This window comes from Tetranychus urticae, chromosome 1 (genome assembly GCF_039701765.1).
Source record: "Tetranychus urticae isolate SD_2017Ah chromosome 1, NJAU_TeUrti_SD_1.0, whole genome shotgun sequence".
NCBI classification, from domain to species: Eukaryota; Metazoa; Arthropoda; class Arachnida; order Trombidiformes; family Tetranychidae; genus Tetranychus; species Tetranychus urticae.
The window spans coordinates 3,398,960-3,422,551 of record NC_142958.1 but is presented as its reverse complement, the minus strand read 5'-3'; the positions used below and the strand labels follow the sequence as shown (position 1 = coordinate 3,422,551).

At 31.8% G+C, this 23,592-nt stretch overlaps 9 protein-coding genes across 14 annotated transcripts; 2 read left to right on the top strand and 7 right to left on the bottom strand.

Annotated features, from left to right (window-relative positions):
* Positions 1-1,679: 1,679 nt before the first annotated feature.
* Positions 1,680-7,429, bottom strand: LOC107361154 (uncharacterized). Of its 4 annotated transcripts, none has more exons than XM_089266730.1 (4): positions 6,885-7,429; positions 2,702-2,974; positions 2,416-2,639; positions 1,680-2,351 (listed from the first exon to the last, which is right to left on the bottom strand). In XM_089266730.1, exons 1-4 carry the CDS (start codon positions 6,970-6,972, stop codon positions 1,869-1,871), a joined length of 1,068 nt encoding a protein of 355 aa, XP_089122856.1. In that variant the 5' UTR covers positions 6,973-7,429; the 3' UTR covers positions 1,680-1,868. The 4 variants fall into 4 exon arrangements, with proteins under 4 accessions (XP_089122856.1, XP_089122855.1, XP_089122857.1 ...); XM_089266729.1 differs by lacking the exon at positions 6,885-7,429 and adding an exon at positions 3,041-3,493; XM_089266731.1 differs by lacking the exon at positions 6,885-7,429 and adding an exon at positions 3,041-3,493 and having other exon boundaries at positions 2,702-2,940.
* On the bottom strand, positions 3,642-5,304 carry LOC149094393 (uncharacterized). Its single transcript, XM_015927903.3, has 4 exons — positions 5,086-5,304; positions 4,713-5,018; positions 4,424-4,647; positions 3,642-4,361 (listed from the first exon to the last, which is right to left on the bottom strand). Exons 1-4 carry the CDS (start codon positions 5,171-5,173, stop codon positions 3,846-3,848), a joined length of 1,134 nt encoding a protein of 377 aa, XP_015783389.2. The 5' UTR covers positions 5,174-5,304; the 3' UTR covers positions 3,642-3,845.
* Positions 7,389-9,184, bottom strand: LOC107361203 (uncharacterized). 2 transcript variants are annotated; one of them, XM_025160825.2, is made up of 4 exons: positions 8,915-9,184; positions 8,570-8,845; positions 8,298-8,518; positions 7,389-8,173 (listed from the first exon to the last, which is right to left on the bottom strand). In XM_025160825.2, the coding sequence occupies exons 1-4, from the start codon at positions 9,000-9,002 to the stop codon at positions 7,655-7,657; spliced, it is 1,104 nt and encodes a 367-aa protein (XP_025016593.1). In that variant the 5' UTR covers positions 9,003-9,184; the 3' UTR covers positions 7,389-7,654. The 2 variants fall into 2 exon arrangements, with proteins under 2 accessions (XP_025016593.1, XP_025016611.1); XM_025160843.2 differs by lacking the exon at positions 8,570-8,845 and having other exon boundaries at positions 8,915-9,094.
* Positions 9,185-9,851: 667 nt separating this feature from the next.
* Positions 9,852-11,519, bottom strand: LOC149094392 (uncharacterized). Its single transcript, XM_015927950.3, has 4 exons — positions 11,143-11,519; positions 10,801-11,073; positions 10,514-10,734; positions 9,852-10,437 (listed from the first exon to the last, which is right to left on the bottom strand). The coding sequence occupies exons 1-4, from the start codon at positions 11,228-11,230 to the stop codon at positions 9,934-9,936; spliced, it is 1,086 nt and encodes a 361-aa protein (XP_015783436.3). The 5' UTR covers positions 11,231-11,519; the 3' UTR covers positions 9,852-9,933.
* Positions 11,520-11,525: 6 nt separating this feature from the next.
* LOC107361184 (uncharacterized) lies at positions 11,526-13,338 on the bottom strand. Its single transcript, XM_015927941.3, has 4 exons — positions 13,118-13,338; positions 12,758-13,048; positions 12,473-12,693; positions 11,526-12,350 (listed from the first exon to the last, which is right to left on the bottom strand). Exons 1-4 carry the CDS (start codon positions 13,203-13,205, stop codon positions 11,829-11,831), a joined length of 1,122 nt encoding a protein of 373 aa, XP_015783427.1. The 5' UTR covers positions 13,206-13,338; the 3' UTR covers positions 11,526-11,828.
* Positions 13,339-14,264: 926 nt separating this feature from the next.
* scat (VPS54 subunit of GARP complex scat) lies at positions 14,265-17,272 on the top strand. 2 transcript variants are annotated; one of them, XM_089270232.1, is made up of 3 exons: positions 14,265-14,390; positions 14,465-17,018; positions 17,085-17,272. In XM_089270232.1, the coding sequence occupies exons 2-3, from the start codon at positions 14,476-14,478 to the stop codon at positions 17,188-17,190; spliced, it is 2,649 nt and encodes an 882-aa protein (XP_089126358.1). In that variant the 5' UTR covers positions 14,265-14,390; positions 14,465-14,475; the 3' UTR covers positions 17,191-17,272. The 2 variants fall into 2 exon arrangements, with proteins under 2 accessions (XP_089126358.1, XP_015783353.1); XM_015927867.3 differs by lacking the exon at positions 14,265-14,390 and having other exon boundaries at positions 14,395-17,018.
* Positions 17,136-18,216, bottom strand: Polr2M (RNA polymerase II subunit M). The gene is made up of 3 exons (XM_015928014.3): positions 18,021-18,216; positions 17,785-17,941; positions 17,136-17,705 (listed from the first exon to the last, which is right to left on the bottom strand). The coding sequence occupies exons 1-3, from the start codon at positions 18,158-18,160 to the stop codon at positions 17,259-17,261; spliced, it is 744 nt and encodes a 247-aa protein (XP_015783500.1). The 5' UTR covers positions 18,161-18,216; the 3' UTR covers positions 17,136-17,258.
* A 1,353-nt stretch (positions 18,217-19,569) lies between these two features.
* Positions 19,570-21,493, top strand: Tsp97E (Tetraspanin 97E). Its single transcript, XM_015928034.3, has 4 exons — positions 19,570-19,748; positions 19,873-20,040; positions 20,216-20,413; positions 20,826-21,493. Exons 1-4 carry the CDS (start codon positions 19,689-19,691, stop codon positions 21,024-21,026), a joined length of 627 nt encoding a protein of 208 aa, XP_015783520.1. The 5' UTR covers positions 19,570-19,688; the 3' UTR covers positions 21,027-21,493.
* LOC107361242 (acyltransferase PGAP2) lies at positions 20,216-23,292 on the bottom strand. The gene is made up of 2 exons (XM_015928022.3): positions 22,485-23,292; positions 20,216-22,111 (listed from the first exon to the last, which is right to left on the bottom strand). The coding sequence occupies exons 1-2, from the start codon at positions 22,873-22,875 to the stop codon at positions 21,801-21,803; spliced, it is 702 nt and encodes a 233-aa protein (XP_015783508.1). The 5' UTR covers positions 22,876-23,292; the 3' UTR covers positions 20,216-21,800.
* Positions 23,293-23,592: the final 300 nt, after the last annotated feature.

The window sequence follows — 23,592 nt, the reverse complement described above, 5'->3', positions numbered from 1 at the left end:
GATTGAAAAAATTCCTGAGCTGTGGGTAAGGCACTCTTGCGTTGTTCAATACGTAAATATCACTAACAAAATCGTTACTACGAACGACTGCACGTGTTCTGAGTAGAAACAAATAAGAACTAAAAGGTGATTCAAGGTAACGAGATTCTCGTGTGGAACGATTAAAAAGTATTACATAATCATCACACATGTTGCACAAACTTCAAAAGATGACCAGAAAATTTTTTAAATTTCAGAAAATGACCTTTCAAGGTCAATTAAAGGTCAAATAAAGAATTGACCTTGAATAACCTTGAGCACTCGAACTTATGGTTGTGCAATTTGAATAAACTTATGGTTCAAGTCTGAAGTCTGTAGGACTAATCGTTCGTGAGTTATGCCTGGATGAATGCGTTAAATGAAAAAAAAACGCATGGTATGATATTAAGTAAAATTAACAAAACATTAGTAGCAAGTATGTTAACTTCTTTGGAATCGAGAGACTTGTCTAATGAATACTCAATATAACCGGAATCTAAATAACACAAAATCAAATGTAATTAGAACTTATACGAAAAATAAATAGCAGGAATACCATTTGCACGAATTTCATTTAGTTTATCCTAAGTAATTGGAGAATTTGAAGCAAGACCTAAGAAGAACCTATTAAGAACAGAGTAGTCTAGTGTATACCATGCGTTTTTTTTTTCATTTAACGCATTCATCCAGGCATAACTCACGAACGATTAGTCCTACAGACTTCAGACTTGAACCATAAGTTTATTCAAATTGTACAACCATAAGTTCGAGTGCTCAAGGTTATTCAAGGTCAATTCTTTATTTGACCTTTAATTGACCTTGAAAGGTCATTTTCTGAAATTTAAAAAATTTTCTGGTCATCTTTTGAAGTTTGTGCAACATGTGTGATGATTATGTAATACTTTTTAATCGTTCCACACGAGAATCTCGTTACCTTGAATCACCTTTTAGTTCTTATTTGTTTCTACTCAGAACACGTGCAGTCGTTCGTAGTAACGATTTTGTTAGTGATATTTACGTATTGAACAACGCAAGAGTGCCTTACCCACAGCTCAGGAATTTTTTCAATCAGCATCTTGGTTGTAGAATTGCAATCTCAACTGGTAGTTACGGAAATTTAACTTATGAAGTTATATACATCAACCATAACCCGATCAACCATCGGGCACATTGACACGATTCGATTATCATCAGTAATCATGCCTCCTCAACCATCAGGTAAAGCTGTTAAGAAAGCCGGTTCGAGTGCTCAAGGTTATTCAAGGTCAATTCTTTATTTGAGTTTTAATTGACCTTGAAAGGTCATTTTCTGTAATTTAAAAATTTTTCTGACCCGATAGTGTTAGTCAAATGTTCATAACTCATACTGGCTAAAGGAAAAGAAAACGGGTCGGAAAAATTTTGCAATTTCAGCAGTCTGTAGCACTAATCGTTCGTGAGTTATGCCTGCATAAAGGCGTAAAATGAAAAAAACGCCCGGTATATTGCAAAACAAAATTCAGTCATTTTAGCATAAAAATTGAAAACTTGAAAACTTAAACTAAATCGTAAGTGATTCTATTTTCATTACATTTTTAAATTGTAATTATTTCAACTTATAAAATTTTTCTTTATTATACTGTTAACACTAAAATTATAACATCTGTTAACAAGCCTAAACATTTTTAGTACCACATTGCAATAATTTAATTATAAGATAAAAAAATGCATTTACACGTTCAAAGTTAGTTAAACATAAAAAGGCAAAATAAGTTAATTATGAGTTTCTAAAATGGTAAATTTCAAAATTTGAAAGTGTGAATTATTTTGTAAAAATAGTCTTATCAAATTTGAATGGTCATAATAGCCACTTAGTCCAATATACTGCCTAACTCTAAATCATCTTCTATGACAACAGGTTTATTATTGGGAGTATCAGGTTCGAGTAAAGGTAATAAGCAGGTTGAGTCCATAACTGAAGGTAATCTGCCGAATGGTTTAAGAAAACAATGCTTCATGAAGCTGAAACCAAAACAGAGGTTACTAAATTTATCTGATAATTGAGGCCAATCAACTTTGATGTCGTGTTCGTGTTCCTCAGTATAATAAAATGATATTGAACGATTATGAAGTTTACAATATTCATCTACATAATCAGCAGATATGTAAGTAACACCAGGAGACACTCGTAAATCAATTAGAACCACTTTCGGTAATAGTTGCAGCATTTCTGGTATATTTTCATCTTCAATATCAGTGTCGTACGAATGCCTAATAGCCAGATGCTTTAAATTAGGACATTTTCCCAGAATCTTTTTCAAAGTTGGCCAATTAACTGCTTGAGTGGAGTACATCTGTAAAAAAGACAAATATAAGTTTAGAACTAATTACAATTGTATTTTTGACATAAACAATTACATTTTCAATCACCAAATCCTCTAAATAATAATTTTTCACTTGCGTGTCGACGAAAAAATCTTCCCCATCGATACAATGGAAAGCGCTTTTAAGATAAGGACATCGATCCATTAAACTTAAACCCCTGTATGGTTCAGATCTAACTGATGATGCTGTACTTATTTCAAGTATTTCTAGCCTTTCAAGTTTTGGTCCATCATAACGTTCACTAGGCTCCGAGAAACCTGTAGAGATCAATGGATTAATAAACTTTAACAAAAAATAGATAACTATTGATTTAACTAACTCGAGCTGCTTGATAGATTTAATCTTTCTAATCGTGGCAGATATTTTACATGTAGTTTAAAATCGTCTAATGTCATATCTGGAATGCACAGTTGTTTGATCTTCCTGCCATGTTTAATAAAAAAGTCAGGATCGATTGTATCCGCGACAGCACCGGTTTCATCGTCGTATATAATTTTCAATCCGTACCTTTCAGCTTGGCTTCTTTTCGCGAAAGCAAATCTCTTTGGACGTGATAAACTGGAAAAAATTAAGGAATGCCATCGTTGATTAACTGTTTGATACAAAACATACAATCACATTCAACAGCTGGTCAAGTTTTTATAGGTGTTTTAGTTACCTTGTGAGCAGATAATCAAAGTTTGTTTATCTTTGATTTCACGAAATATTCTGAATAAACAAGAATCACTTAAAATTTCAATAGACATTATCGATATCAACTATTTTTAAACAATAATTTAACAAATTTTACTAAAAAATAGCTTAAAATTCAAGTAAAGCTTGTGATAATTCACTGTGTTTACTTTGTGATTTATCATTAACTTGTGATGAAATCTAGGGAGTGATACTTTTTAATCAGCTGAGCAGGCGAGTGAGTCGAGAACAGGATAATTGCAGAAATTTTAAATTATTTGCAAACTTATTTAAATTGAATCCTCTAATAGCATATTAGGATTGCTGGTTTTCATTATGGCCTTTAGTTAACTCTAGCTATTTCCAGCGGCTCATAAAATTAAAACCAGAATTTGTAAACAAATGCGTCATGCATTTTTAGGAATAAAAAATGAGATCAAATTGAACAATATTTGTGAATTAGCTTTCATTATCACCAAACTGAATCACTAAATTGAATTGTAAATTTAGAAGAAACACACATTATTCCAATAAAAGAAAAATTGATTAGGTGTTACTAACAAAAAATCATGAAATAGTAATCAAGATAATCCCTTGAAGAGAGTTTACTGTTAATTTTTCAAATTTCCCTCTATATGTTACAATGTTTGGATTTGCTTTTTGTATCCAGTTTTTGGATATCGGTATCTTCAATCTTTCCATAATACGAAAGGTAAAAAATATTGTCAATTGTTAGTCTTATATAAAGATTATTTTAAAGTCTTCTAAATTTGAATGCTTATTATTTCCGTTTAGTCAAACAAATTACCTAAACCCAAAGAGCCAACCTCCTCTTTGTCAGGATCTAGATTTGCCTGAACATCAGGTTTCGTTTTACTATTGCGAATATCATATTCGAGTAAAGGTAATAAGTAGATTGGATCCATTACTCTAGGTAATTCGTTGAATGGTTTGAGAAAACAATGCTTCATGAAGCTGTAGCCAGGAGAGCCTTTGAATTTTTTAGTTGATAATTGAGGCCAATCAAATCTGATGTCGTGTTCGTGTTTCCTAGTATAATAAAATGATATTGAACGATTATTAAGCTTACAATATTCATCTACATAATCAGCAGATATGTAAGTAACACCAGGTGACACTCGTAAATCAATTAGAACCACTTTCGGTAATAGTTGCAGCATTTCTGGTATATTTTCATCTTCAATGTCAGTGTCGTACGAATGTCTAATAGCCAGATGCTTTAAATTAGGACATTTTCCTAGAATCTTTTTCAAAGTTGACCAATTAACTGCTTGAGTGGAATACGTCTGTTGTAAAGACAAATTCAGAGTGAACTTTTTTCAATTGTAGTTTTGATATAAATAATTACATTTTCAATAACTAAATCCTCTAAATGATAATTTTTCACTTGAGTGTCAACAAAAAAGTCTTCTCCATGGACACAATGGAAAGCGCTTTTCAGCGAAGGGCATCGATCCATCAAACTCAATCCCCTGTATGGTTCACTTTGTACAGAAGACGTTGTTTCTATTTCAAGTATTTCAAGCCTTTCGAGTTTAGGTCCATCATAATACGCACTTGGATCTGCGAAATCTGTATAGATCAATGGGTTGATAGACTTTATTAAAAAATAGAAAACTGTTGATTGAATAACTTACTCGAGCTGCCTTGCAAATGTAATCGTTCCAATCGTGGCAGATATTTAACATATTTTTTAAAATCGTCTAACGTCATGTCTATATGGTACAGTTGTTTTATCTTTCTGCCCTGTTGAATAAAAAGGTCAGGCTGGATTCCATACCAGATAAAAACGATTTCACCATCCTGGCTAATACTGAATCCGTTCCTTTTAATTTGACTTTTTTTCTTTCTTCCTTTGGCATAGTATATAGTAGTCTTTCTTCCTTTGGCTCTCTTCGTATATGATAAACTAGGCAAAATTAATGAATGCCATCGTCGATTAACTATAAAATAAGGAAAATTCAATCATAAATAACAGGCTTTCAAGTTTTTTAAAGATTTTTAGCTTACCTTGTGAGCAGACAATCAAAGTTTGTTTATCTTTGATTTCACGAAATATTCTGAATAAACAGGAATCACTTAAAATTTCAATAGACATTATCGATAGACTTTACTATGTGTGTTGATTGTTAACTTGTGATGAAATCTGACTAGGGAGTGATATTTTAAACAGCTGAGCAGGCGAGTGAGTCGAGAACAGGATTACTGATAATATTTAATGAATTAAGACATCACTAATAACGTTTTCATCGTTAGCAATTCAAATTGGCTATTTGAATTTAACGCCCTGTATAGTGTGAATGTATGCATATTCAAGTATTTCAAGTCTTTCGAGTTTAAATTCATCGTAACGCTGTAAGATCTGGGAAAATGAAATGCTTGTCATTTGAAATGGAGAAAAAGAAAAGATCATTAATTCAAAAAAGTTTTTTCAAAAAACTCACTTTTCAAACTTAGTCTCCAATCGTTGAAAAATTTTTACATACTTTACAAGCTCATCTAAATTGGACTATACAATTGATAATAGGAATGCTGTTTTTTAGTGTAAGTCTTTTATTTTACATGTAAGTATTGAATTGAATGTTTGTAATTTCCGTTTAGTCAAACAAATTACCTAATTTAAAAAGTTATCTCCCTCTTCGTCTGGATCTAGGTATTCTTCTTTAACATCAGGTTTCGTTTTACTATGGGGAGTATCAGGTTCGAGTAAAGGTAATAAGCAGGTTGAGTCCATAACTAAAGGTAATCTGCAGAATGGTTTAAGAAAACAATGCTTCATGAAGCTGTAACCAATGCAGAGGCTGCTGAATGTATCTGATAATTGAGGCCAATCAACTTTGATGTTATCTTCGTGTTCCTCAGAATAATAAAATGATATCGAACGATTATTAAGCTTACAATATTCATCTACATAATCAGCAGATATGTAAGTAACACCAGGAGACACTCGTAAATCAATTAGAACCACTTTCGATAATAATTCCAGCATTTCTGGTATATTTTCATCTTCAATATCAGTGTCGTACGAATGTCTTATAGCCAGGTGTTTTATATTAGGGCATTTTCCTAAAATTTTTTTTAAAGTTGGCCAATTAACTGCTCCAGAATCCTGTGAATAAAAGACAATCTAACTGTTAACATTCAACTTTCAATATTCAATACTTGTATGTACTTGTAGAATGCATAATTACATTTTCAATGACCAAATCCTGTAAATAATAATTTTTCACTTGTGTGTCAACAAAAAAGTCTTCCCCAATGATACAATGGAAAGCGCTTTTCAGATAAGGACATCGATCCATTAAACTTAAACCCCTGTATGGGTCAGATCTAACTGATGATGCTGTACTTATTTCAAGTATTTCTAGCCTTTCGAGTTTTGGTCCATCATAATACGCACTTGGATCTGAGAAAGCTGTAAAGATCAATGGATTAATAGGCTATAACAAAAATAGAAAACAGTTTATTGAATAACTTACTTGAGCTGCTTGACAGATGTAATCGTTCCAATCTTGGAAGATACTTTACATGTAGTTTAAAATGATCTAATGTCATTTCTGAAATGCGAAGTTGTTTGATCTTCCTGCCATGTTTAATAAAAAAGTCAGGCTGGATTGTATCCGCGACAGCACCGGTTTCATCGTCGTATATAATTTTCAATCCATCTTTTCTTCTTTTCAAGAAAGCAAATCTCTTTGGACGTGATAAACTGGAAAAAATTAATGAATGCCATCGTTGATTAACTATTAGATACGAAACATACAATCACAATCAACAGCTGGTTTGCTTTTTATAGGTGTTTTACTTACCTTGTGAGCAGATAATCAAAGTTTGTTTATCATTGATTTCACGAAATATTCTGAGTAAACAGGAATCATCTAAAATTTCAATAGACATTATCGATATCAACTATTTTTAAATTCGACTTTACTATGTGTGTTGATTTATGACTTGTGATGAAATCTAGGGAGTGATACTTTTTAATCAGCTGAGCAGGCGAGTGAGTCGAGAACAGGAATATTGCAGAAATTTTAAATTCTTTGTCAACTCATTAGAATTGAATCCTCTAATATCATATTAGGATTGCTGGTTTTCATTATGGCCTTTAGTTAACTCTAGCTATTTCAGCGGCTCATCAAATGAAAACCAGAATTTGTAAACAAATGCGTATTGCATTTTTGTTAAGGATTAAAATTGAGATCAAATTGAACAACATTTGTGAATCAGCTTTCATTATGACCAAACTGTCGATGAACTAAATTGTAAATTTAATTGAATCACACAATTTCAATAAATAAAAAATTGATTGAATGTTATGAACAAAAATTAAGAAATAGTAATAATAATGATAATCTCTCGAAGAACGTTTACAGTTAATTTTTCAAATTTCCCTCTACATTTTACAATGTTTGGATTCACTTTTTATATCCAGTTTTTGGATATCGGTATCTTTAATCATTCCATATTATGGAATCCATAATACAAAGGTATAAAATATTGTCAATTGTGACTTTCAAATTTTGTAAGTAATATACAAAGATTAATTTCAAGTCTTCTAAATTAAATTTTTTAGTTCCGTTTAGTCAAATAAATTACCTAAATCCAAAGATCCATCCTCCTCTTTGTCAGGATCTAGATTTTGCTCTTGCACATTAGGTTTCGTTTTACTATTGCGAATATCATCTTCGAGTAAAGGTAATAAGAAGATTGGGTCCATTACTCTAGGTAATTCGTTGAATGGTTTAAGAAAACAATACTTCATGAAGCTGTAACCAGGAGAACTTTTGAATTTTTTAGTTGATAATTGAGGCCAATCAACTCTAATGTCGTGTTCGTGTTCCTCAGTATAATAAAATGATATTGAACGATTGTGAAGCTTACAATATTCATCTACGTAATCAGCAGATATGTAAGTAACACCAGGAGACACACGTAAATCAATTAGAACGACTTTCGGTAATAATTCCAGCATTTCTGGTATATTTTCATCTTCAATATCAGTGTCATTTGAATGTCTTATAGCCAGATGCTTTAAATTAGGACATTTTCCTAGAATCTTTTTCAAAGTTGGCCAATTAACTGCTTCAGTGGAAAACATCTGTAAAAAAAGACAAATATAATAGTAAATATTCACATTTGACGAATATTATGTTATTGTTAAAACATGATGACTATCTGTCATCAGTTTTGTACGAAATTGTACTTTCAGAATGCATAGTTACATTTACAATAACCAAATCTTCTAAATAATAATTTTTCACTTGTGTGTCAACAAAAAAATCTTCACCATCGATATTATGAAAAGCGCTTTTCAGATAGGGACATCGATCCATCAAACTCAACCCTCTGTACGGTTCCCAATCTTCAGATCTTGTACATATTTCAAGTATTTCCAGCCTTTCAAGTTTAGGTCCATCATAACGTTCACTTGGCTTTGAGAAACCTGTAGGAATCAATAGATCAAGTGGCAAAATCTGTCAATTGAATTACTTACCAGAATAACTTGACAGATGTAATCTTTCCAATCTTGGAAGATATTTTACATATTTTTTGAAATCATCTAATGACATATTTGGAATGTAAAGTTGTTTCATCTTTCTGCCATGTTCAGTGAAAAAGTCAGGCTCTATCTCATAAGGCGCCACAACTATCTCCCAACCATCGAGAGCGATTATTTCCTTCATAGTATTTAATCCTTTAATTTTCCCTAAATTATATCTCTTTTCAGGTACTGTGCTTGGAAAGATTAATGAATGCCATCTTCGATTAACTGTAGGGCAAAAAATATCAAAACAAAATTAACACCTTCACCTGTTGACACAGGGTTTAATACACTTACCTTGAGAGCAGATAATCAAAGTTTGTTTATCATTGATTTCACGAAATATCCTGAGTAAACAGGGATCATCTAAAATTTCAATAGACATATCAGTTATTTTTAAATAATAATTTTAAATAATTTCACTAAAAAATAGCTTAAAATTCAAGTAAAGGTTGTGATAATTCACCGTGTTTACTATGTGTGTTGATTGTTAACTTGTGATGAAATCTGACTAGGGAGTGATACTTTAATCAGCTGAGAAAATGAGTGAGTCGAGAACAGAATGGCTGATATTTGATTGAAAATTGTTTTGATGCTGATTGTCATTTAAAAAAGAAAACAAAATATCGCTGATTAAAGAAAACTTACCTCTCATATGAAGTTTCTAATCGTGGAAGTTATTCACCTTCGCAACCTCATCTAAATTGGATGATCTAATTTCATGTGAGGAATGCTTATTTTTAACCTTTAATTATCTCCAGCTTGGTATTTCCAGTGATTCATTCAATAAAGCCAGAATTTTGTCTTATAAACTTACAAACCCGTTCAATACTTCGAATTTAAACTCCATTAACAAAATGAAGTTCTTATTCGTTTTATTTCTTGTTTCACTTCTCGATGGTTAATAAAACCTATTGCACTCAAACTAAGCCCTAACTCTAATTGAAACAAATTATGATAAATATATCAGATTTAGCTTATGGAGCTAACTTTGACCTATCAAAGCGTGATATGCGAATTAAGTCCAATTTAAAAGATATTTCTCATTAAACATTAAACTAACCATTTTTTAGTTGCTACTTAAAAGGCCAAAACCAAGAGAACTGTTGATGAATTGAAAAAAGTGTTCATTCGTTGATATTTACCAACAATTTTTATCGTTGAATAATAAGTTTCAGTTCTCTCACTTCTACAGTCTTAGAAAGCGGGAGTTCTGACTATAGACGAACTGATCTGTCGTACAGAAACAGAAAATTTTATTAACATTATAATAAAGTATTTGTAAGTATTTTAAATTAAATGTTTATAAGTTTTGTTTAGACAAACAAATTACCTAAATCCAAAGGGTTATCCTCCTCTTTGTCTGGATCTAAATTTTGTTCAGGTTTCGGTTTATTATTGGGAACATCATCTTCGAGTAAAGGTAATAAGAAGATTGGATCCATTATTTTAGGTAATTTGTTGAATGATTTAAGAAAACAATGCTTCATGAAGCTGTAGCCAGGACAGCTTTTGGCATTCTTATTTGATAATTGAGGCCAATCAACTTGAATGTCTTGTTCGTGTTCCTTAGTATAATAAAATGATATTGAACGATTATGAAGTTTACAATATTCATCTACATAATCAGCAGATATGTAACTAACACCAGGAGCCACTCGTAAATCAATTAGAACCACTTTCGGTAATAGTTGCAGCATTTCTGGAATATTTTCATCTTCAATATCAGTGTCGTACGAATGTCTTATAGCCAGATGCTTTAAATTAGGACATTTCCGTAAAATATTTTTTAAAGTTGGCCAAGTAACTGCTTCATAATCCTGTGAATAAAAGACAATCTAATTGTTAATATCTAACTTTCAATATTCAATATGTACTTGTAGAACAGATAATTACACTTTCAATGACCAAATCCTGTAAATAATAATTTGTCACTTGTGTGTCAACGAAAAAGTCTTCCTTGTCGATACAATGGAAAGCGCTCTTCAGATAGGGACATCGATCCATTAAACTCAACCCTCTGTACGGTTCATTACCATGAGCGCTTGTACATATTTCAAGTATTTCCAGCCTTTCAAGTTTAGGCCCATCATAACGTTCACTTGGCTCAAAGTCACCTGTAGAAAATGAATGCATTAAGAAGCTTCAACACACAATCCAAATCTATTTATTGAATAACTTACCGCCACTTGACAGATGTAATCTTTCCAATCTTGGAAGATATTTCACATATTTTTTAAAATCGTCTAATGACATATTTGGAATGTAAAGTTGTTTCATCTTTCTGCCATGTTGAATTAAATAGTCAGGCTCTAGTTCACAGATAACGGAAACTATTTGCCAATCGTCGAGAGCGATTATTTGCTTCCAACCACTTAAGTCACCAATTTTCCCTGATTCAAATCTCTTTTCAGGTGATGTATCTGGAAAGACTAATGAATGCCATCTTCGATTAACTGTAGGGCAAGAAATATCAAAATAAAATTAACACATTTAGCAGTTTACTCATGGTTTAACAAACTTACCTTGTGAGCAGATAATCAAAGTTTGTTCATCTTTGATTTCACGAAATATTCTGAATAAACAGGAATCATCTAAAATTTCAATAGACATTATCGATATCAACTATCTATAAAAAATAATTTTAATACATTTGCACTAAAAAATAGCTTAAAATTCAAGTAAAGGTTGTGATAATTCACCGTGTTTATTTGTTATTGAATTTGACGAGGGAGTGATACTCTTCAACCAGCTGAGCAGGTGAGTGAGTCGAGAACAGATTGCTGATAATATTTATCATGGATTTTTGTCAAGAATCGAGAAAAATGAGATCAGATTAAACATGATTAAGACGATTTGTGAATTTTATTCATTCGGACCGAATTAAACGTTAAAATTGCTTTTTGACTCAATGAAAACACAACATTATTTAATAGTTAAAAATAAATACACAAAATTGGTTAGTTGTTATTAAAACACGTTTAAACAAGAAATTATTGGAATAGTGCTCGAGATAATCGCTTAAACAGATTTTACTGTTAATCATTTAAACTGGAATGGATTTGCTTTTTGTATCCAGTTTTTGGATATCGGTATTTATATTTGGATTGCAATCCTTCCATAATACGAAAGGTAAAAAATATTGTTGATTGTAAATCTTTTAAAATGATTATTTTTAAGTCTACTTAATTTAAATGTTTGTGAGTTCCGTTTAGTCAAATATAATACCTAAATCCAAAGAGTCCTCTGTGTCTGGATCTAAATCTTCTTCTTGAACATCAGGTTTCGACTTATTATTGCGAATATCATCTTCGAGTAAAGGTAATAAGAAGATTGGGTCCATTACTCTAGGTAGTTCGTTGAATGGTTTGAGAAAACAATGCTTCATGAAGCTGTAGCCAGGACATTGCAATTTATTGAATTTTCTATTTGATAATTGAGGCCAATCAACTCTGATGTCGCGTTCGTGTTCCCTAGCATAATAAAATGATATTGAACGATTATGAAGTTTACAATATTCATCTACATATTCAGCAGATATGTATGTAACACCAGGAGACACTCGTAAATCAATTAGAACGACTTTCGGTAATAGTTCCAGCATTTCTGGTATATTTTCGTCTTCAATATCAGTATCGCATAAATGTCTTATAGCCAGATGCTTTAAATTAGGACATTTTCGTAAAATCTTTTTCAATGTTGGCCAATTAACTACTAATCCAGTGTTGTATATCTGTGAAAAAACAAACCCAATTGTGAATATTCACATTTGATACACTCATTGATATGTTATTATTAAAAACACAATGATTATCCGTCATTAGTTTGAATTGTCCACTCAGAACCCATAGTTACATTTTCAATGACCAAATCCTCTAAATGGTAATTTTTCACTTGTGTGTCAACGAAAAAATCTTCACCATTGATTTTATGAAAAGCGCTTTTCAGATAGGGACATCGATCCATCAAACTCAACCCTCGGTACGGTTCCAAATTTTTAGGTCTTGTACATATTTCAAGTATTTCTAGCCTTTCAAGTTTAGGTCCATCATAATACGCACTTGGCTTTGAGCCACCTGTAGAAATCGTTGAGCTATTAGTCTGAACAAAAAATTCAAATCTGTCGATTGAATTACTTACCATAATAACTTGACAGATGCAATCGTTCTAATCTTGGAAGATATTTTACATATTTCTTGAAATCGTCTAATGACATATCTGCAATGTAAAGTTGTTTCATCTTTCTGCCATGTTTAGTAAAAAAGTCAGGTTGAAACTGACTGTCATAGGGTGCTGAAACTATTTCCCAACCATCGAGAGCGATTGTTTGGATCGGAACATCCGATTTTAATCCTTTTCGAATTTTCCCTGAATTAAATCTCTTTTTAGGTGTTGTATCTGGAAAGATTAATGAATGCCATCTCCGATTGACTGTAAGGCAAGAAATATAAAAGTAAAATTCACACATTCATTAGTTCATTCAGAGTTTAAGAAACTTACCTTGTGAGCAGATAATCAAAGTTTGTTTATCTTTGATTTCACGAAATATTCTGAATAAACAGGAATCATCTAAAATTTCAATAGACATTATCGATATCAATTTCTTTAAAATAATAATTTTAACAAATTTCACTAGAAATAGCTTAAAATTCAAGTAAAGATTGTGATAATTCCCAGTGTTTACTATGTGTGTTAGCTTGTGATGAAATCTGACTGAGGAGTGATACTTTAACCAGCTGAGAAGATTAGTGAGCCGAGAACAAATTGGCTAATAATATTCAATATTATCAATATCTGAAGTCTCTAATCGTAATAGAAGTAATTTTACCTTCGCAAACTCATCTATAAATAAATTGGATGATCTAATTTCATATAAGGAATGCTAATTTTAGCCTTTAACTATCTTCAGCTTGTTATTTCCAGTGATTTATTAAATGAAAGGCAGAATTTAGTCTAACAGACTTACAAACCTTACAATACTTTGCAATTTTATCAACTAAATGAAGTTATTTTTGGTTTTATTTCTTGTTTTACATCTCGATGGTTAATAAAAGCTTTTGCTCCAAACTGATCTCTAACTCTAATTGCAACAAATTATTAAAAATATTATATTAGATTTAGCTCATGAAGCTACCTTTAATCCAAGCGTGATATCCAACGGCATAGGCAAATTAAGTCCAATTTAAAAGATTTTTCTTATTAAAAATCCAACTAACCATTTTTAATTGTTACTAAAAATTAAAAATCAAGACAACTATTGATAAATTGAAAACAGTGTTCAATCATTTTACCAACAGTTTTTATCGACGAATAACAAATTTCAGTTCTCTCACTCCTGCGGTCTTCTCAGAGAGCGGAAGTTTTGACTAAACTGATCTGTTTTATTTTGAACAGTAAATTTTATTTTTCAAAATAAGTACATTTTCTGGTTAATTATCATAAGTTACATTAGTTAAATGAATTTCATAGCAAAATCTGGTCGCACAGTCGGACAAAAAGCGATCGAAGTTTAAACTTTGACCTCTATTTCCTCAAAAACTATCGATCGGATAAATTTTTAATAACATGAATGGATTCAGTTTTTATGCTCCTACAAACCCATTAAGTCTCAAATCTTAACTTAAGTCCAACTTTTTGACAATATTTTGTATAGTTTAAATAGACGCGCCATACTCTTAAGGCAAATAAACAATCTACTATATATCCAAGGATTAGAATCTTATCAGATACTTTTACGAATACAGTATGTAAGCCTTACCGAATATTGTTAATTGTAAGTCTTTTATAAAGATGATTTTTAAGTCTTTTAAATTTATGTTTGTAATTTTTTAATTTTATTGTTCTAAGCGTATTTCTTCATGGTAATGTATTCAATGGAGAAAAGACCAGATTTAGTTTTGGATGCTGAACCCGCCGAAAAATGGACAATATATTCAAGTTCACAAAATTTGGCCTCAGTATTAAATGACCCATCTTTACCTCGATCTGATATTTTAACCAAAGATTGGGGCACTGGATTTATTGAGAGTGTGCCAATTACTCCTATTCATTCACCACCGACGCAAAATGATCTCACCCTTCTTGAAACATATCGTAAACGTGTGCATCGACGCGAAGAGAAAATTGCTGCCACTAAAAGATTATCTATATCTGAGAATTTAGATAGCTTCGATGGCAAATCTAAGGATCTTCACGAAATTGTACCTCGTTTGTTTTTGCGATCAGATTTCAGTTTGGAAAATGTTAATACGTTTACAGCACTTCTGTCTGATTCTAAAGGAGTTTTAGCTGCTAACAATTCGTCGGCTTCTTCACCAGCCTCATTTAAAGAATCAATCAAACAAATTTCACGTAACCTTACAGATTACCTGGACGTCGTGGAAGAAAATTTATCTCGTCAAATTGCTCTAAGATTCAGGGAATTTTTCCATATAATGAATGCAATCGACTCGGTAATGGAAAATCTATCTAAAACAATCAAACAAGTTACCCTTTTACGTGGTAAATGTCATCAATTAGAGGCTACTTTTGTGAAACCTAATTTGGAAAACATCAGACTACATTGGGCACGTCAAAATGCTCTTAAAGTTCTCGACAAAATGCAGTTAATGTCAACTATCAATCAAACTCAACCGTCTATACAATTACTTCTTTCCAATTCTGATTTTGCTGGCTCACTTGATCTCATCTCATCAACTCAAGATTTATTCCTTCAAGAACTTTTAGGTCTTCACTGCTTCCGTCATTTAGAATCTCAGTTAAATGAGATAAGAGAAATTATCTCAAAAATGATGAAAGAAGAGTTCATTAAATTCATCGATGCCTTTTGTAACCAACCTGTAACACCTTCAATTGAAATAGCTGATGGTAACATCATTATAACCAAGAAGCAACAAATACCTGGATCTGAAAGGCTTGAAGCACTTGTCATGGGAATGTTGAAGAACAATTGTTTTAGTTTTATTGATGATTTCAACAAAGAGGCTCGAATGGCTATCAAAGCCCTGGTAAAGCAAACTGTTATCGAGATGTTATCCCAAGAAGATGATATAGACATCGACTGTAAAGAAGAGACTAGTCTATTTGAGAAGCTGCGCTCAATCGCGCCTTCGAAATGGTTGAAGCTGTTATCCATTGTATTCGCTAATCTTAACCTTTTACTCGACAGAATGGAATTGATTCAAATATTGATGTTAAATGTTGTACAAGAAGCTGTAGACAAACGAAATGAAGAGACAAAGAAATTACAAGAACAATCAACGCAAATATTAGCTGATAAAGACCATCACAAATTAAGCCTAACAATCCAAGAATCTTTGGTTGCAATTTGTGAAGATGCTCATCTTGCATGCAAAGATTTAATTAGATATAAAGCAAATGATGGCTCCTTGGACAAATTGACATCAGCCGAATTTCTTGAACTATCTAAAGTAATAGATAAATTCACTGGTGAATGTGAAACTCGCTGTGGAAGGAGAAGTGATATTTTAGAAGCTGTCCTCAAAAATCAAGCTATTAGATTCACAAACCGATTTCACGAAGAAAGAAAACGGAAATTGAATTCAGTATTAACCGTTGAACAGTGGAAATCTTTAGACCCAGTTCCGATTGAACTACAAGAAATGGTTAATCAATTTGTTGAAGAAAGACTCGGTTCTCGCAACCTTAAAAAGACTGAAACCAAAGAAGGACCAGCTGAAGAAGCATCATCTTTATCAACAGCCCAATCGTCTATCGCAACCACATCAATTTCGCCCAAGAGTTACGTTACTTTAAATGGTGAAAATTATGTTATTGTCAGCTCAATGAAAACATTAATTACTATGATTTTGGAATATTGTCAATGTTGCAGTGAAATACCTTCTTTATCCTTCGAACTCTTAAACCGCCTATTAGATTTAATTGGTCATTTCAATTTACGAACTTGTCATCTAGTCTTAGAAGGAGGAGCTACAACAGAAGCTGGACTTAAAAATATCAACGTTCGAAATTTATTCCTCTCTCAGCGATGTCTTCAATTAGTTACTTCTCTATTGCCTTACCTTGCATCTTATTTCTGTGATTTAATTCCCACCAAAAGCCGTCAAATAACAAAAAGCTTTGATGAAGTTGAACGATCATACAACGAACACATTCAAAAAATACCTGAAAAAGTAATTTCGATGGTCAACGACTTTATGGTTCTATATCTTTCTAAATGGGAAGCTAGACCTCCGGTTCCATCTCAGCCATTCCAAACAATCTCTCAACATTTAATGAGATTACACGAAAATGTTCAAGATGTTATACCTGTTGGAAATTTATCCAGTTTCTTTATCAAATTACATGAGTTATTCAAAGAAGTCTTGCGAGCACAACTAACTCGTCTTAAAATTGCCAATGATGGTGGTCCTCAACACGGGTTTGTTGAAAACATCTTTTTGAATTATGAATTGAAAACTAATTATAATTTTCTTTTGATTTCCAGATTGGTAACTCAAGAATTAACCTTCTATGTAATAAGTCTGAATAATCTTAGTATCGGTAAAAGAGTTAAATTTTCTATTGATGATTTATGGTTAAAAATGACATAAAATATTGAGTATTTTAAAAATTAATAAAATAAATATGTATGTTATAATAAAAACTTTGTAATTTCAATTTACATATAACGAATTACTATTTGAGTTCCTTGTTCGTCGTCATTTTCTCCTTCATCTTCAATTTCTTCATCTAAATCAGTTCCATCTTCTTCATTTTCATAATACTTTATAGTCCTTTCTACCTTGCGTAGCAGGGCCACTTTTGCATCCTTTTCAATCTGATTTTTACTCAACTCTAGAGATTCATCAACTGATAACTCATGAACACGCTTCTCTTCAGCACCGTAATTCAATCCAGTATCTTTATATTTTTCCATGATTTTCAATTTTGGGGATTCAGGTGTCCGCATTTCAGTCGATGACGGATCTTTCTTCAGTTCGTCTTTGCTTTTATTAAGCACAAATTTGGATGGTTTTACTTGAGATAATGTGTCGTCCAACGCTTTAGACAATAATCCAGCGTAAGGATCAACTTCTGGCTTTAATTTTGCAACTGGTCCGGAAGCCTCAATATTGGCATTAAACATCAGATTTTTAAGTTAAATTATAGATCGGTAAAACTTGATTTTGATAAATGTAGCTTACCATAGGATGAGAAAGATCAACGTTTTGACCAATTGATAATTTGGAAAGAATAGAAGTAGTTTGTTCGACCAACTCTTTAGATTTGAGTTTTTCCAAAACTTTCTGTCGGTAGTCACTTATTTTTTGTCCCTTATCTGGTAAAGAATTGATGAATTTCCTGGAAAATCATATAAAATCGCTATTTATTCATCATTCAAAAATCAATATGTAAGATAATTAAAAAAAATTACACTTACTTGTTGTTTAAAAGCTTGTCTTGTCTGTCTAGGATCTCTTTGAGTTCAATGATTGACAATTTATTTAAATCAGCTTTCCTAGTATCTATTTTGTTGAAATTTGCTTGGCTTAAAGAAGGTATATCAAACCTTTGCTGCATGATAACAATTTATTTCAAGAGTTGAATTCAATTCAGACATTCAACCAAATTTCATAACATTGACCGGCTGATTATTAGTCATTTTCATCTTTAAGTAAGATATAACAGTAGCGCGATCTAGTGGTGGAAATAACGAGAGATAGATTCTTTAAAATTAACTGAATACAAAATTAACACAATATTAGTAACTTGATGTAGACTAGCCTGGGTAACATTTACAGTGGTTAATATAAACAAAACAGTTGAGTTCAAATAGTGATATAAACTACTCTTTGGTTACTATGATGACCTTTTCAGGACAACAATTTACAATATAAAATAATAAGGTAAAGCAGAAACAAAATGATGAACAACTTAAATGCAAGTCAATGTGTGTCCGGATGAATATCCGATTCTTTTGGGGCAAAGAAAAACAATTAAAGTATCAACATCATATGGTTAAGAAGGTGATTTTATGGACGTGAACCATCGTGAAGAAATTATTCATTATATTGATATCAATTAGATGAGTCGCTCAATTGGGGGAAGTCGGACGATGTAAGGTATGACTTGATATTGTTCATAAGTTGATGGTGAGTAAACTCCTTTCATGGCTCGAGCTCGTTTTACTTTAATTAGAAACAGGATCAGCAGAATGATACAATAGACAATCAAAAGGATGAGCAGCAATAAGAAATCTTGTTTCAACAAATCTGACATCATTGTGAAATAGCCAATTTGCTCAAGATTATTATAACCTCTTGACTGGTCATAATTATTAAATTAAAAACATCACCAACTCATCACGAAACCAAGATTCAATCAGATTGAAGGAAAAACTAAATGCCTATTGAACGCCACGCCAGTGTCGCCATAACTGTCACCTTACCCAATTTTCAACTTAAAATTAACAATTTAAAACAACCAAAAAATGTTTGTTTCAAGAAGGAAAAGGCAAGAAAACTAATCATTTCAAGAGATGTACAGTTACAGTAGTTAAGATTTAAAAATATTTCCTGAATTCCGAGTCACTGACAATTTTTTAAACGACTGAAAGATGATTAAGTAATTGATTCACTTTCAACGATTATTCTGTGATATTTACAAGTTTTCACAGTTTTTGTTCACTTGAAGAACCATTTATCTGATTGTTAGATAACAAAAGGAAATGTGAACTCACAGGAAGGCTACAAATGCGACTGTCTTAATAGGCATTTGTCTCAACTAGCTCATCTGATAATTAGCAATTTTTGATCAGATATTTATCTTCAAGTCTCATTCACTTCTCAGATCTTTATTCCTCCCTCATAACTTACCTTTTTACCTTTCTGTGTCTTTTTGCCTCCAAGCTCCTCCTTAAAACTGTTTACTCAACAGTATTTTCACTCAACAAATATTTTCAGCTCGAGAGTTGATTTTCATTGTATTTCTCATTGGAAATTGCGATCTTATTTCATTGATCAAGAGGAAAGTTCAGTTAACTGAACAAGTCATATCTGTTTTAAGGTTTCTAATATTCATTATATTAATCAACCATCTTTAATTAATCATGTGTGGAGGATTCACTTTTACCAAAAATGCTCTGACAACATTAAATATTCTGTATACGGTAAGTCTCCATTGCTCCTCGAGTCTTCCTAACCTTTCCATATGTTTACATTTTTTTTATTTTCAAAATGTGCTTTAATTTATAATTCATCTTTCTATTTCATTATTTCTCCTCTAATCATTAGCTGGTCTCATGTATGTTGATTGCTGTGGCAACATATGCTCGATACTCATCAATAGTCAGTAATCTTGAGATTGTCCAAGTCTTCATAGGATGTGGAGTATTTCTTGCCATTCTGTCTCTTATGGGATTGGTTGGAGCTGCAAAACACCATCAAGTCATATTATTTTTTGTAAGTTCAATTATTAATAATTTCATTTTTTTCTCAAGTTGAATGAGTTGATAAATGAATATCCGATAAGAGTGACTATCAAAGATTTGTTGATACATTAAACAGAGATAATGGTTGACAAAGAGTTCATATTTCTTTATCTAACCTCAATTTTCCCATTCTTCTTACCCAACAGTACATGGTTATCCTATTTCTGCTATTTGTGGTACAATTTTGCATCGCCATTGCTTGCCTCGCTGTTAGTGATTCACAAAAGGTTGAAATCGCCACCAATGGATGGAATTCATCAAGTGATTCAACCCGAAATGAAGCCCAAACGTGGTTTAATTGCTGCGGGTTTGACTCTTCACCGCTAGTAGACCAGTGTATTGGCGTAAGTGATTCATTAACATCATTATAAATGAATAGGAGCTCTTAAAACTCAAAAGTCAACGTAAGATATATTTAGGCTTCAGATTTTCTCACCAAGAGTTACTGCGTAATCTTATTATCAGAATTTTGATGAGCGATCAAAGAATTTTCTCTTCAGATAGTCTCCAATCTTTAGCTTGTAAATTTTGATAATTACAATGAGGATATAACGACTGTGAATCGATGCCAAAAATTGTATTGCCATTGATGTTTAATTCTTCATTTTCAACAATTAATGTGTGTAAGAATCAGCTATTAAACGTTAATAGCATTTACTCTCGTTTTAGGTTAAAGGTCATTGATTTTCTAGTTTTTTTTGGCTTGTAATTCCAATTAACTTAACATATTTTGTCTCATCTTTTGTTCAATTACAGGTAGCATCATGCTGTAAAGTCAAGGAAGATTGTCATTGCGAGACTTGTAAATACAAAATTGTCAGTGCAATCAGCAGCGGACTAGACGTTTGTGGTTCACTTGGAATTTTCTTCAGTTTTACCGAATTCCTTGGTGTTTGGCTGACTATCCGATACAGGAACCAGAAAAATCCTCGCGCCGATCCAAGTGCGTTTTTGTGAAACCAGACCATCTAATTCAACTCAAATCAGTTTAATTATAGCAGCTTGCATTTCATTTTTTGTTCAGAGTTTCAGTTAAGCTTCTTGCTACATTTTATTTTACTGTATAGATCGTCTCTTACACCTGATAATTTCCCCAAAATTCAGATGCATTCCATCTATCAACTAATTATGACTTAATTTCTACTCACTATTTCAATCATTGTGTCTTAAAATGCCAACTTGCAAACAGAAGATAACTTTAAAAATATTATTCCATTTTAAGGTTGAACAAGAAATTTTTTCAACAATTAATTAAGATCATGTGTATAACTATCCGTTACTTGTTAACATTGGACCTTCCATCATGTGCTTAGTCTCAAAGAGTTGTGTGATTTGAAAGCAAATTAAACATGTAAATACGTAGTGTTCAACTACTTGAGTGGATCAAATATTAAAATTAAAACATGACATTTCAAAAAAGTGAATTTCAACGTTAAAATCAAATTAAAATGCTTGATTATTGGAAAATCAAAAGTTGATAGAATAATTCATTACATAATAAAATTTAGTTGAAAAATATTTAGCTAGATTAATTGGTTAGATTTTATTTAAGTTAATGTTTTAATTACCTAAACATTGAGATATAAATATGCAGTCAAAATGAGTTACACATCATGTATATGCAAGTTGATGAAACTCGAATATGAACTCATGATAATCGATAAGGATCGTGAGATTCGAGATTATTGAATTCTCTGTTTCATTGTAGCCGGTATTAAGGAAAATAGCACTTTAAGATTGAGCCAAAGACAGACGATTAATTAAAATAATATCGTAATCTTTGAAGTCATGATAGGCTTGAAAATGGAAAGCTATATTTGTTAAGACGACTACGTATTCACTTAGAGCAAATAATGTATAAATACCAGGTTCACAGAACCAATTATGTTTGTAATAGAAAAAGATTGCCAATCCAATTGAGATCAGGTTAATATATTTCATTATATTCTTGATTTTTCTTGACTTGTATGAGAAATTGGACGCCGAAGTCATTCCAACAGATCCAGTGATAATGAAGAGTGCGAAATTTAAAGCATGTAAAGCTGAGAAAGGTGAGAAAACAGTAATTTAGTTTCATGAATAATAAACATTGAAACAATTCTGTAATTTAAAATCAATTTGTACAATAGATCGAATGATCATTTAATGGCTATAAACCTGTTATATGAAAATCTAAAGAGTCGGATGGAGTAAAAATGAAAAGTGGATCAAATTTTTTGACTGAATAACTGATTTAATCAACAGATTATAGCTTTAAAGAGGATGTCTACTATCGAGGATGAGAAAGACAAATTTTGGTTTCCTGAATTTTCCAGTTTTCAAGTGAGACTTGAATAAAGTTGAAATATCATTCGACTTACAAATTGGGGAATATTGTACAAGCTAAAGATAAAACTTATTCAGATGTTAACTTACTGTGATTTTCAGTCGATGAAATGAATGTTAATCCAATTAAACTTGAGACTTCGACCAGATTAAGCATGAAAATAAATAGGGAATAATGGACTATTGAATAATACATATAAGCTACCAAGTACCTTGGCGCTGAGTGTATAGCGATACAAATCCTCCAAATATATTTTTGAGGTGAATAGGAGCCAACTGCTGCACTAATTGATGGTAGATAATTGGTGACATGACAATGGGTTGAAGTTGACTCGGTAAAATTAAATAAAAGAGACCAGATTACACAAAATATAAAACCACCAAGAGGCAGAGAAGATATAAAAATAGCTAGATTGGTGAAACTGAGTAAAACAGTTTTATCATCTTTGTATAAAGGTTTGTAGCGCCTAGTTGATTTCATCCAACTTGATTGCAGAACAAAAACTTATAAATCAGCTGGGTAATTGGATGTCCAAATTTGGGGAATTGAGATTCACATAATGTTGACAAGGAAGGTAAAGTTGATTGTAGCCTGAATTCCTATCCACCCAGATATAGGCGTTTACGTATCACATGATAAAAATGACATAAATATTGAATAAATGTTCACTCAATAAACTATAGTTTAATCACTGAAGTTGATGGTCAATAGAGAAAACAAAGATTCAAACAACAATCATAGGATAAGCAAGAAAATATCATAGAGAAATGTTTTAAGAGTTGCTTAGAAAAAAGATTTTGTAGTTATTGCAGATCATAGGGAGAAAGGGCTACTATTAGTATAGTTCTAAAATTATTTAGGACAAATAAAAGATAATTCAATCATATTACAATGGGAAATATCAAAAAGAACCAGGAATTAAATTAAATAAACAGATAACAAGCTGACTCATGTGAAGAGTAAAACAGACTGTAGAAAGTCAGGAACAGTTGTTTCATCAGCTGGTCGCTTGTTTGCAAAATTCAGGTTACTTGGGTAATGATAGAGTCGTGTTTTCTTACTTGAAGTCAGGTTAATGATCAGTCATCTATTCACGGAAAAATGAACTAATTGGATATGAATAGCAATTTAAGAAATAGATGATTGAAAGACCAGTAATTTAACAAAATAGGAAAACTGTTTTGATAAATTTTTCAC

Bases quoted from the DNA above. Each gene is read 5' to 3' on its own strand.
- LOC149094392 (XM_015927950.3), bottom strand. From the start codon at position 11,230: ATGTCTATTGAAATTTTAGATGATTCCTGTTTATTCAGAATATTTCGT. The intron at 11,074-11,142 runs GTAAGTTTGTTA...CTTGCCCTACAG, and splicing joins TTTGATTATCTGCTCACAAG to TTAATCGAAGATGGCATTCA. The intron at 10,735-10,800 runs GTAAGTTATTCA...CATTTTCTACAG, and splicing joins ATTACATCTGTCAAGTGGCG to GTGACTTTGAGCCAAGTGAA.
- LOC107361242 (XM_015928022.3), bottom strand. From the start codon at position 22,875: ATGAAATCAACTAGGCGCTACAAACCTTTATACAAAGATGATAAAACT. The intron at 22,112-22,484 runs GTAAGTTAACAT...CACCTTTCTCAG, and splicing joins TTCATCGACTGAAAATCACA to CTTTACATGCTTTAAATTTC.
- Polr2M (XM_015928014.3), bottom strand. From the start codon at position 18,160: ATGCAGCAAAGGTTTGATATACCTTCTTTAAGCCAAGCAAATTTCAAC. The intron at 17,942-18,020 runs GTAAGTGTAATT...ATGATTTTCCAG, and splicing joins GACAAGCTTTTAAACAACAA to GAAATTCATCAATTCTTTAC. The intron at 17,706-17,784 runs GTAAGCTACATT...GCCAATATTGAG, and splicing joins TTGATCTTTCTCATCCTATG to GCTTCCGGACCAGTTGCAAA.
- scat (XM_089270232.1), top strand. From the start codon at position 14,476: ATGGTAATGTATTCAATGGAGAAAAGACCAGATTTAGTTTTGGATGCT. The intron at 17,019-17,084 runs GTTTGTTGAAAA...TTTGATTTCCAG, and splicing joins GATGGTGGTCCTCAACACGG to ATTGGTAACTCAAGAATTAA.
- LOC149094393 (XM_015927903.3), bottom strand. From the start codon at position 5,173: ATGTCTATTGAAATTTTAAGTGATTCCTGTTTATTCAGAATATTTCGT. The intron at 4,648-4,712 runs GTAAGTTATTCA...TGATCTATACAG, and splicing joins ACATTTGCAAGGCAGCTCGA to ATTTCGCAGATCCAAGTGCG. The intron at 4,362-4,423 runs GTAATTATTTAT...TCTTTACAACAG, and splicing joins AGGATTTAGTTATTGAAAAT to ACGTATTCCACTCAAGCAGT.
- LOC107361154 (XM_025160817.2), bottom strand. From the start codon at position 6,972: ATGTCTATTGAAATTTTAGATGATTCCTGTTTACTCAGAATATTTCGT. The intron at 6,819-6,884 runs GTAAGTAAAACA...CGTATCTAATAG, and splicing joins TTTGATTATCTGCTCACAAG to TTAATCAACGATGGCATTCA. The intron at 6,185-6,266 runs GTAATTATGCAT...TTTTATTCACAG, and splicing joins AGGATTTGGTCATTGAAAAT to GATTCTGGAGCAGTTAATTG.
- Tsp97E (XM_015928034.3), top strand. From the start codon at position 19,689: ATGTGTGGAGGATTCACTTTTACCAAAAATGCTCTGACAACATTAAAT. The intron at 20,041-20,215 runs GTAAGTTCAATT...CTTACCCAACAG, and splicing joins ATCAAGTCATATTATTTTTT to TACATGGTTATCCTATTTCT. The intron at 20,414-20,825 runs GTAAGTGATTCA...GTTCAATTACAG, and splicing joins TAGTAGACCAGTGTATTGGC to GTAGCATCATGCTGTAAAGT.
- LOC107361203 (XM_025160825.2), bottom strand. From the start codon at position 9,002: ATGTCTATTGAAATTTTAGATGATCCCTGTTTACTCAGGATATTTCGT. The intron at 8,846-8,914 runs GTAAGTGTATTA...TTTGCCCTACAG, and splicing joins TTTGATTATCTGCTCTCAAG to TTAATCGAAGATGGCATTCA. The intron at 8,519-8,569 runs GTAAGTAATTCA...TGATTCCTACAG, and splicing joins ACATCTGTCAAGTTATTCTG to GTTTCTCAAAGCCAAGTGAA.
- LOC107361184 (XM_015927941.3), bottom strand. From the start codon at position 13,205: ATGTCTATTGAAATTTTAGATGATTCCTGTTTATTCAGAATATTTCGT. The intron at 13,049-13,117 runs GTAAGTTTCTTA...CTTGCCTTACAG, and splicing joins TTTGATTATCTGCTCACAAG to TCAATCGGAGATGGCATTCA. The intron at 12,694-12,757 runs GTAAGTAATTCA...CGATTTCTACAG, and splicing joins GCATCTGTCAAGTTATTATG to GTGGCTCAAAGCCAAGTGCG.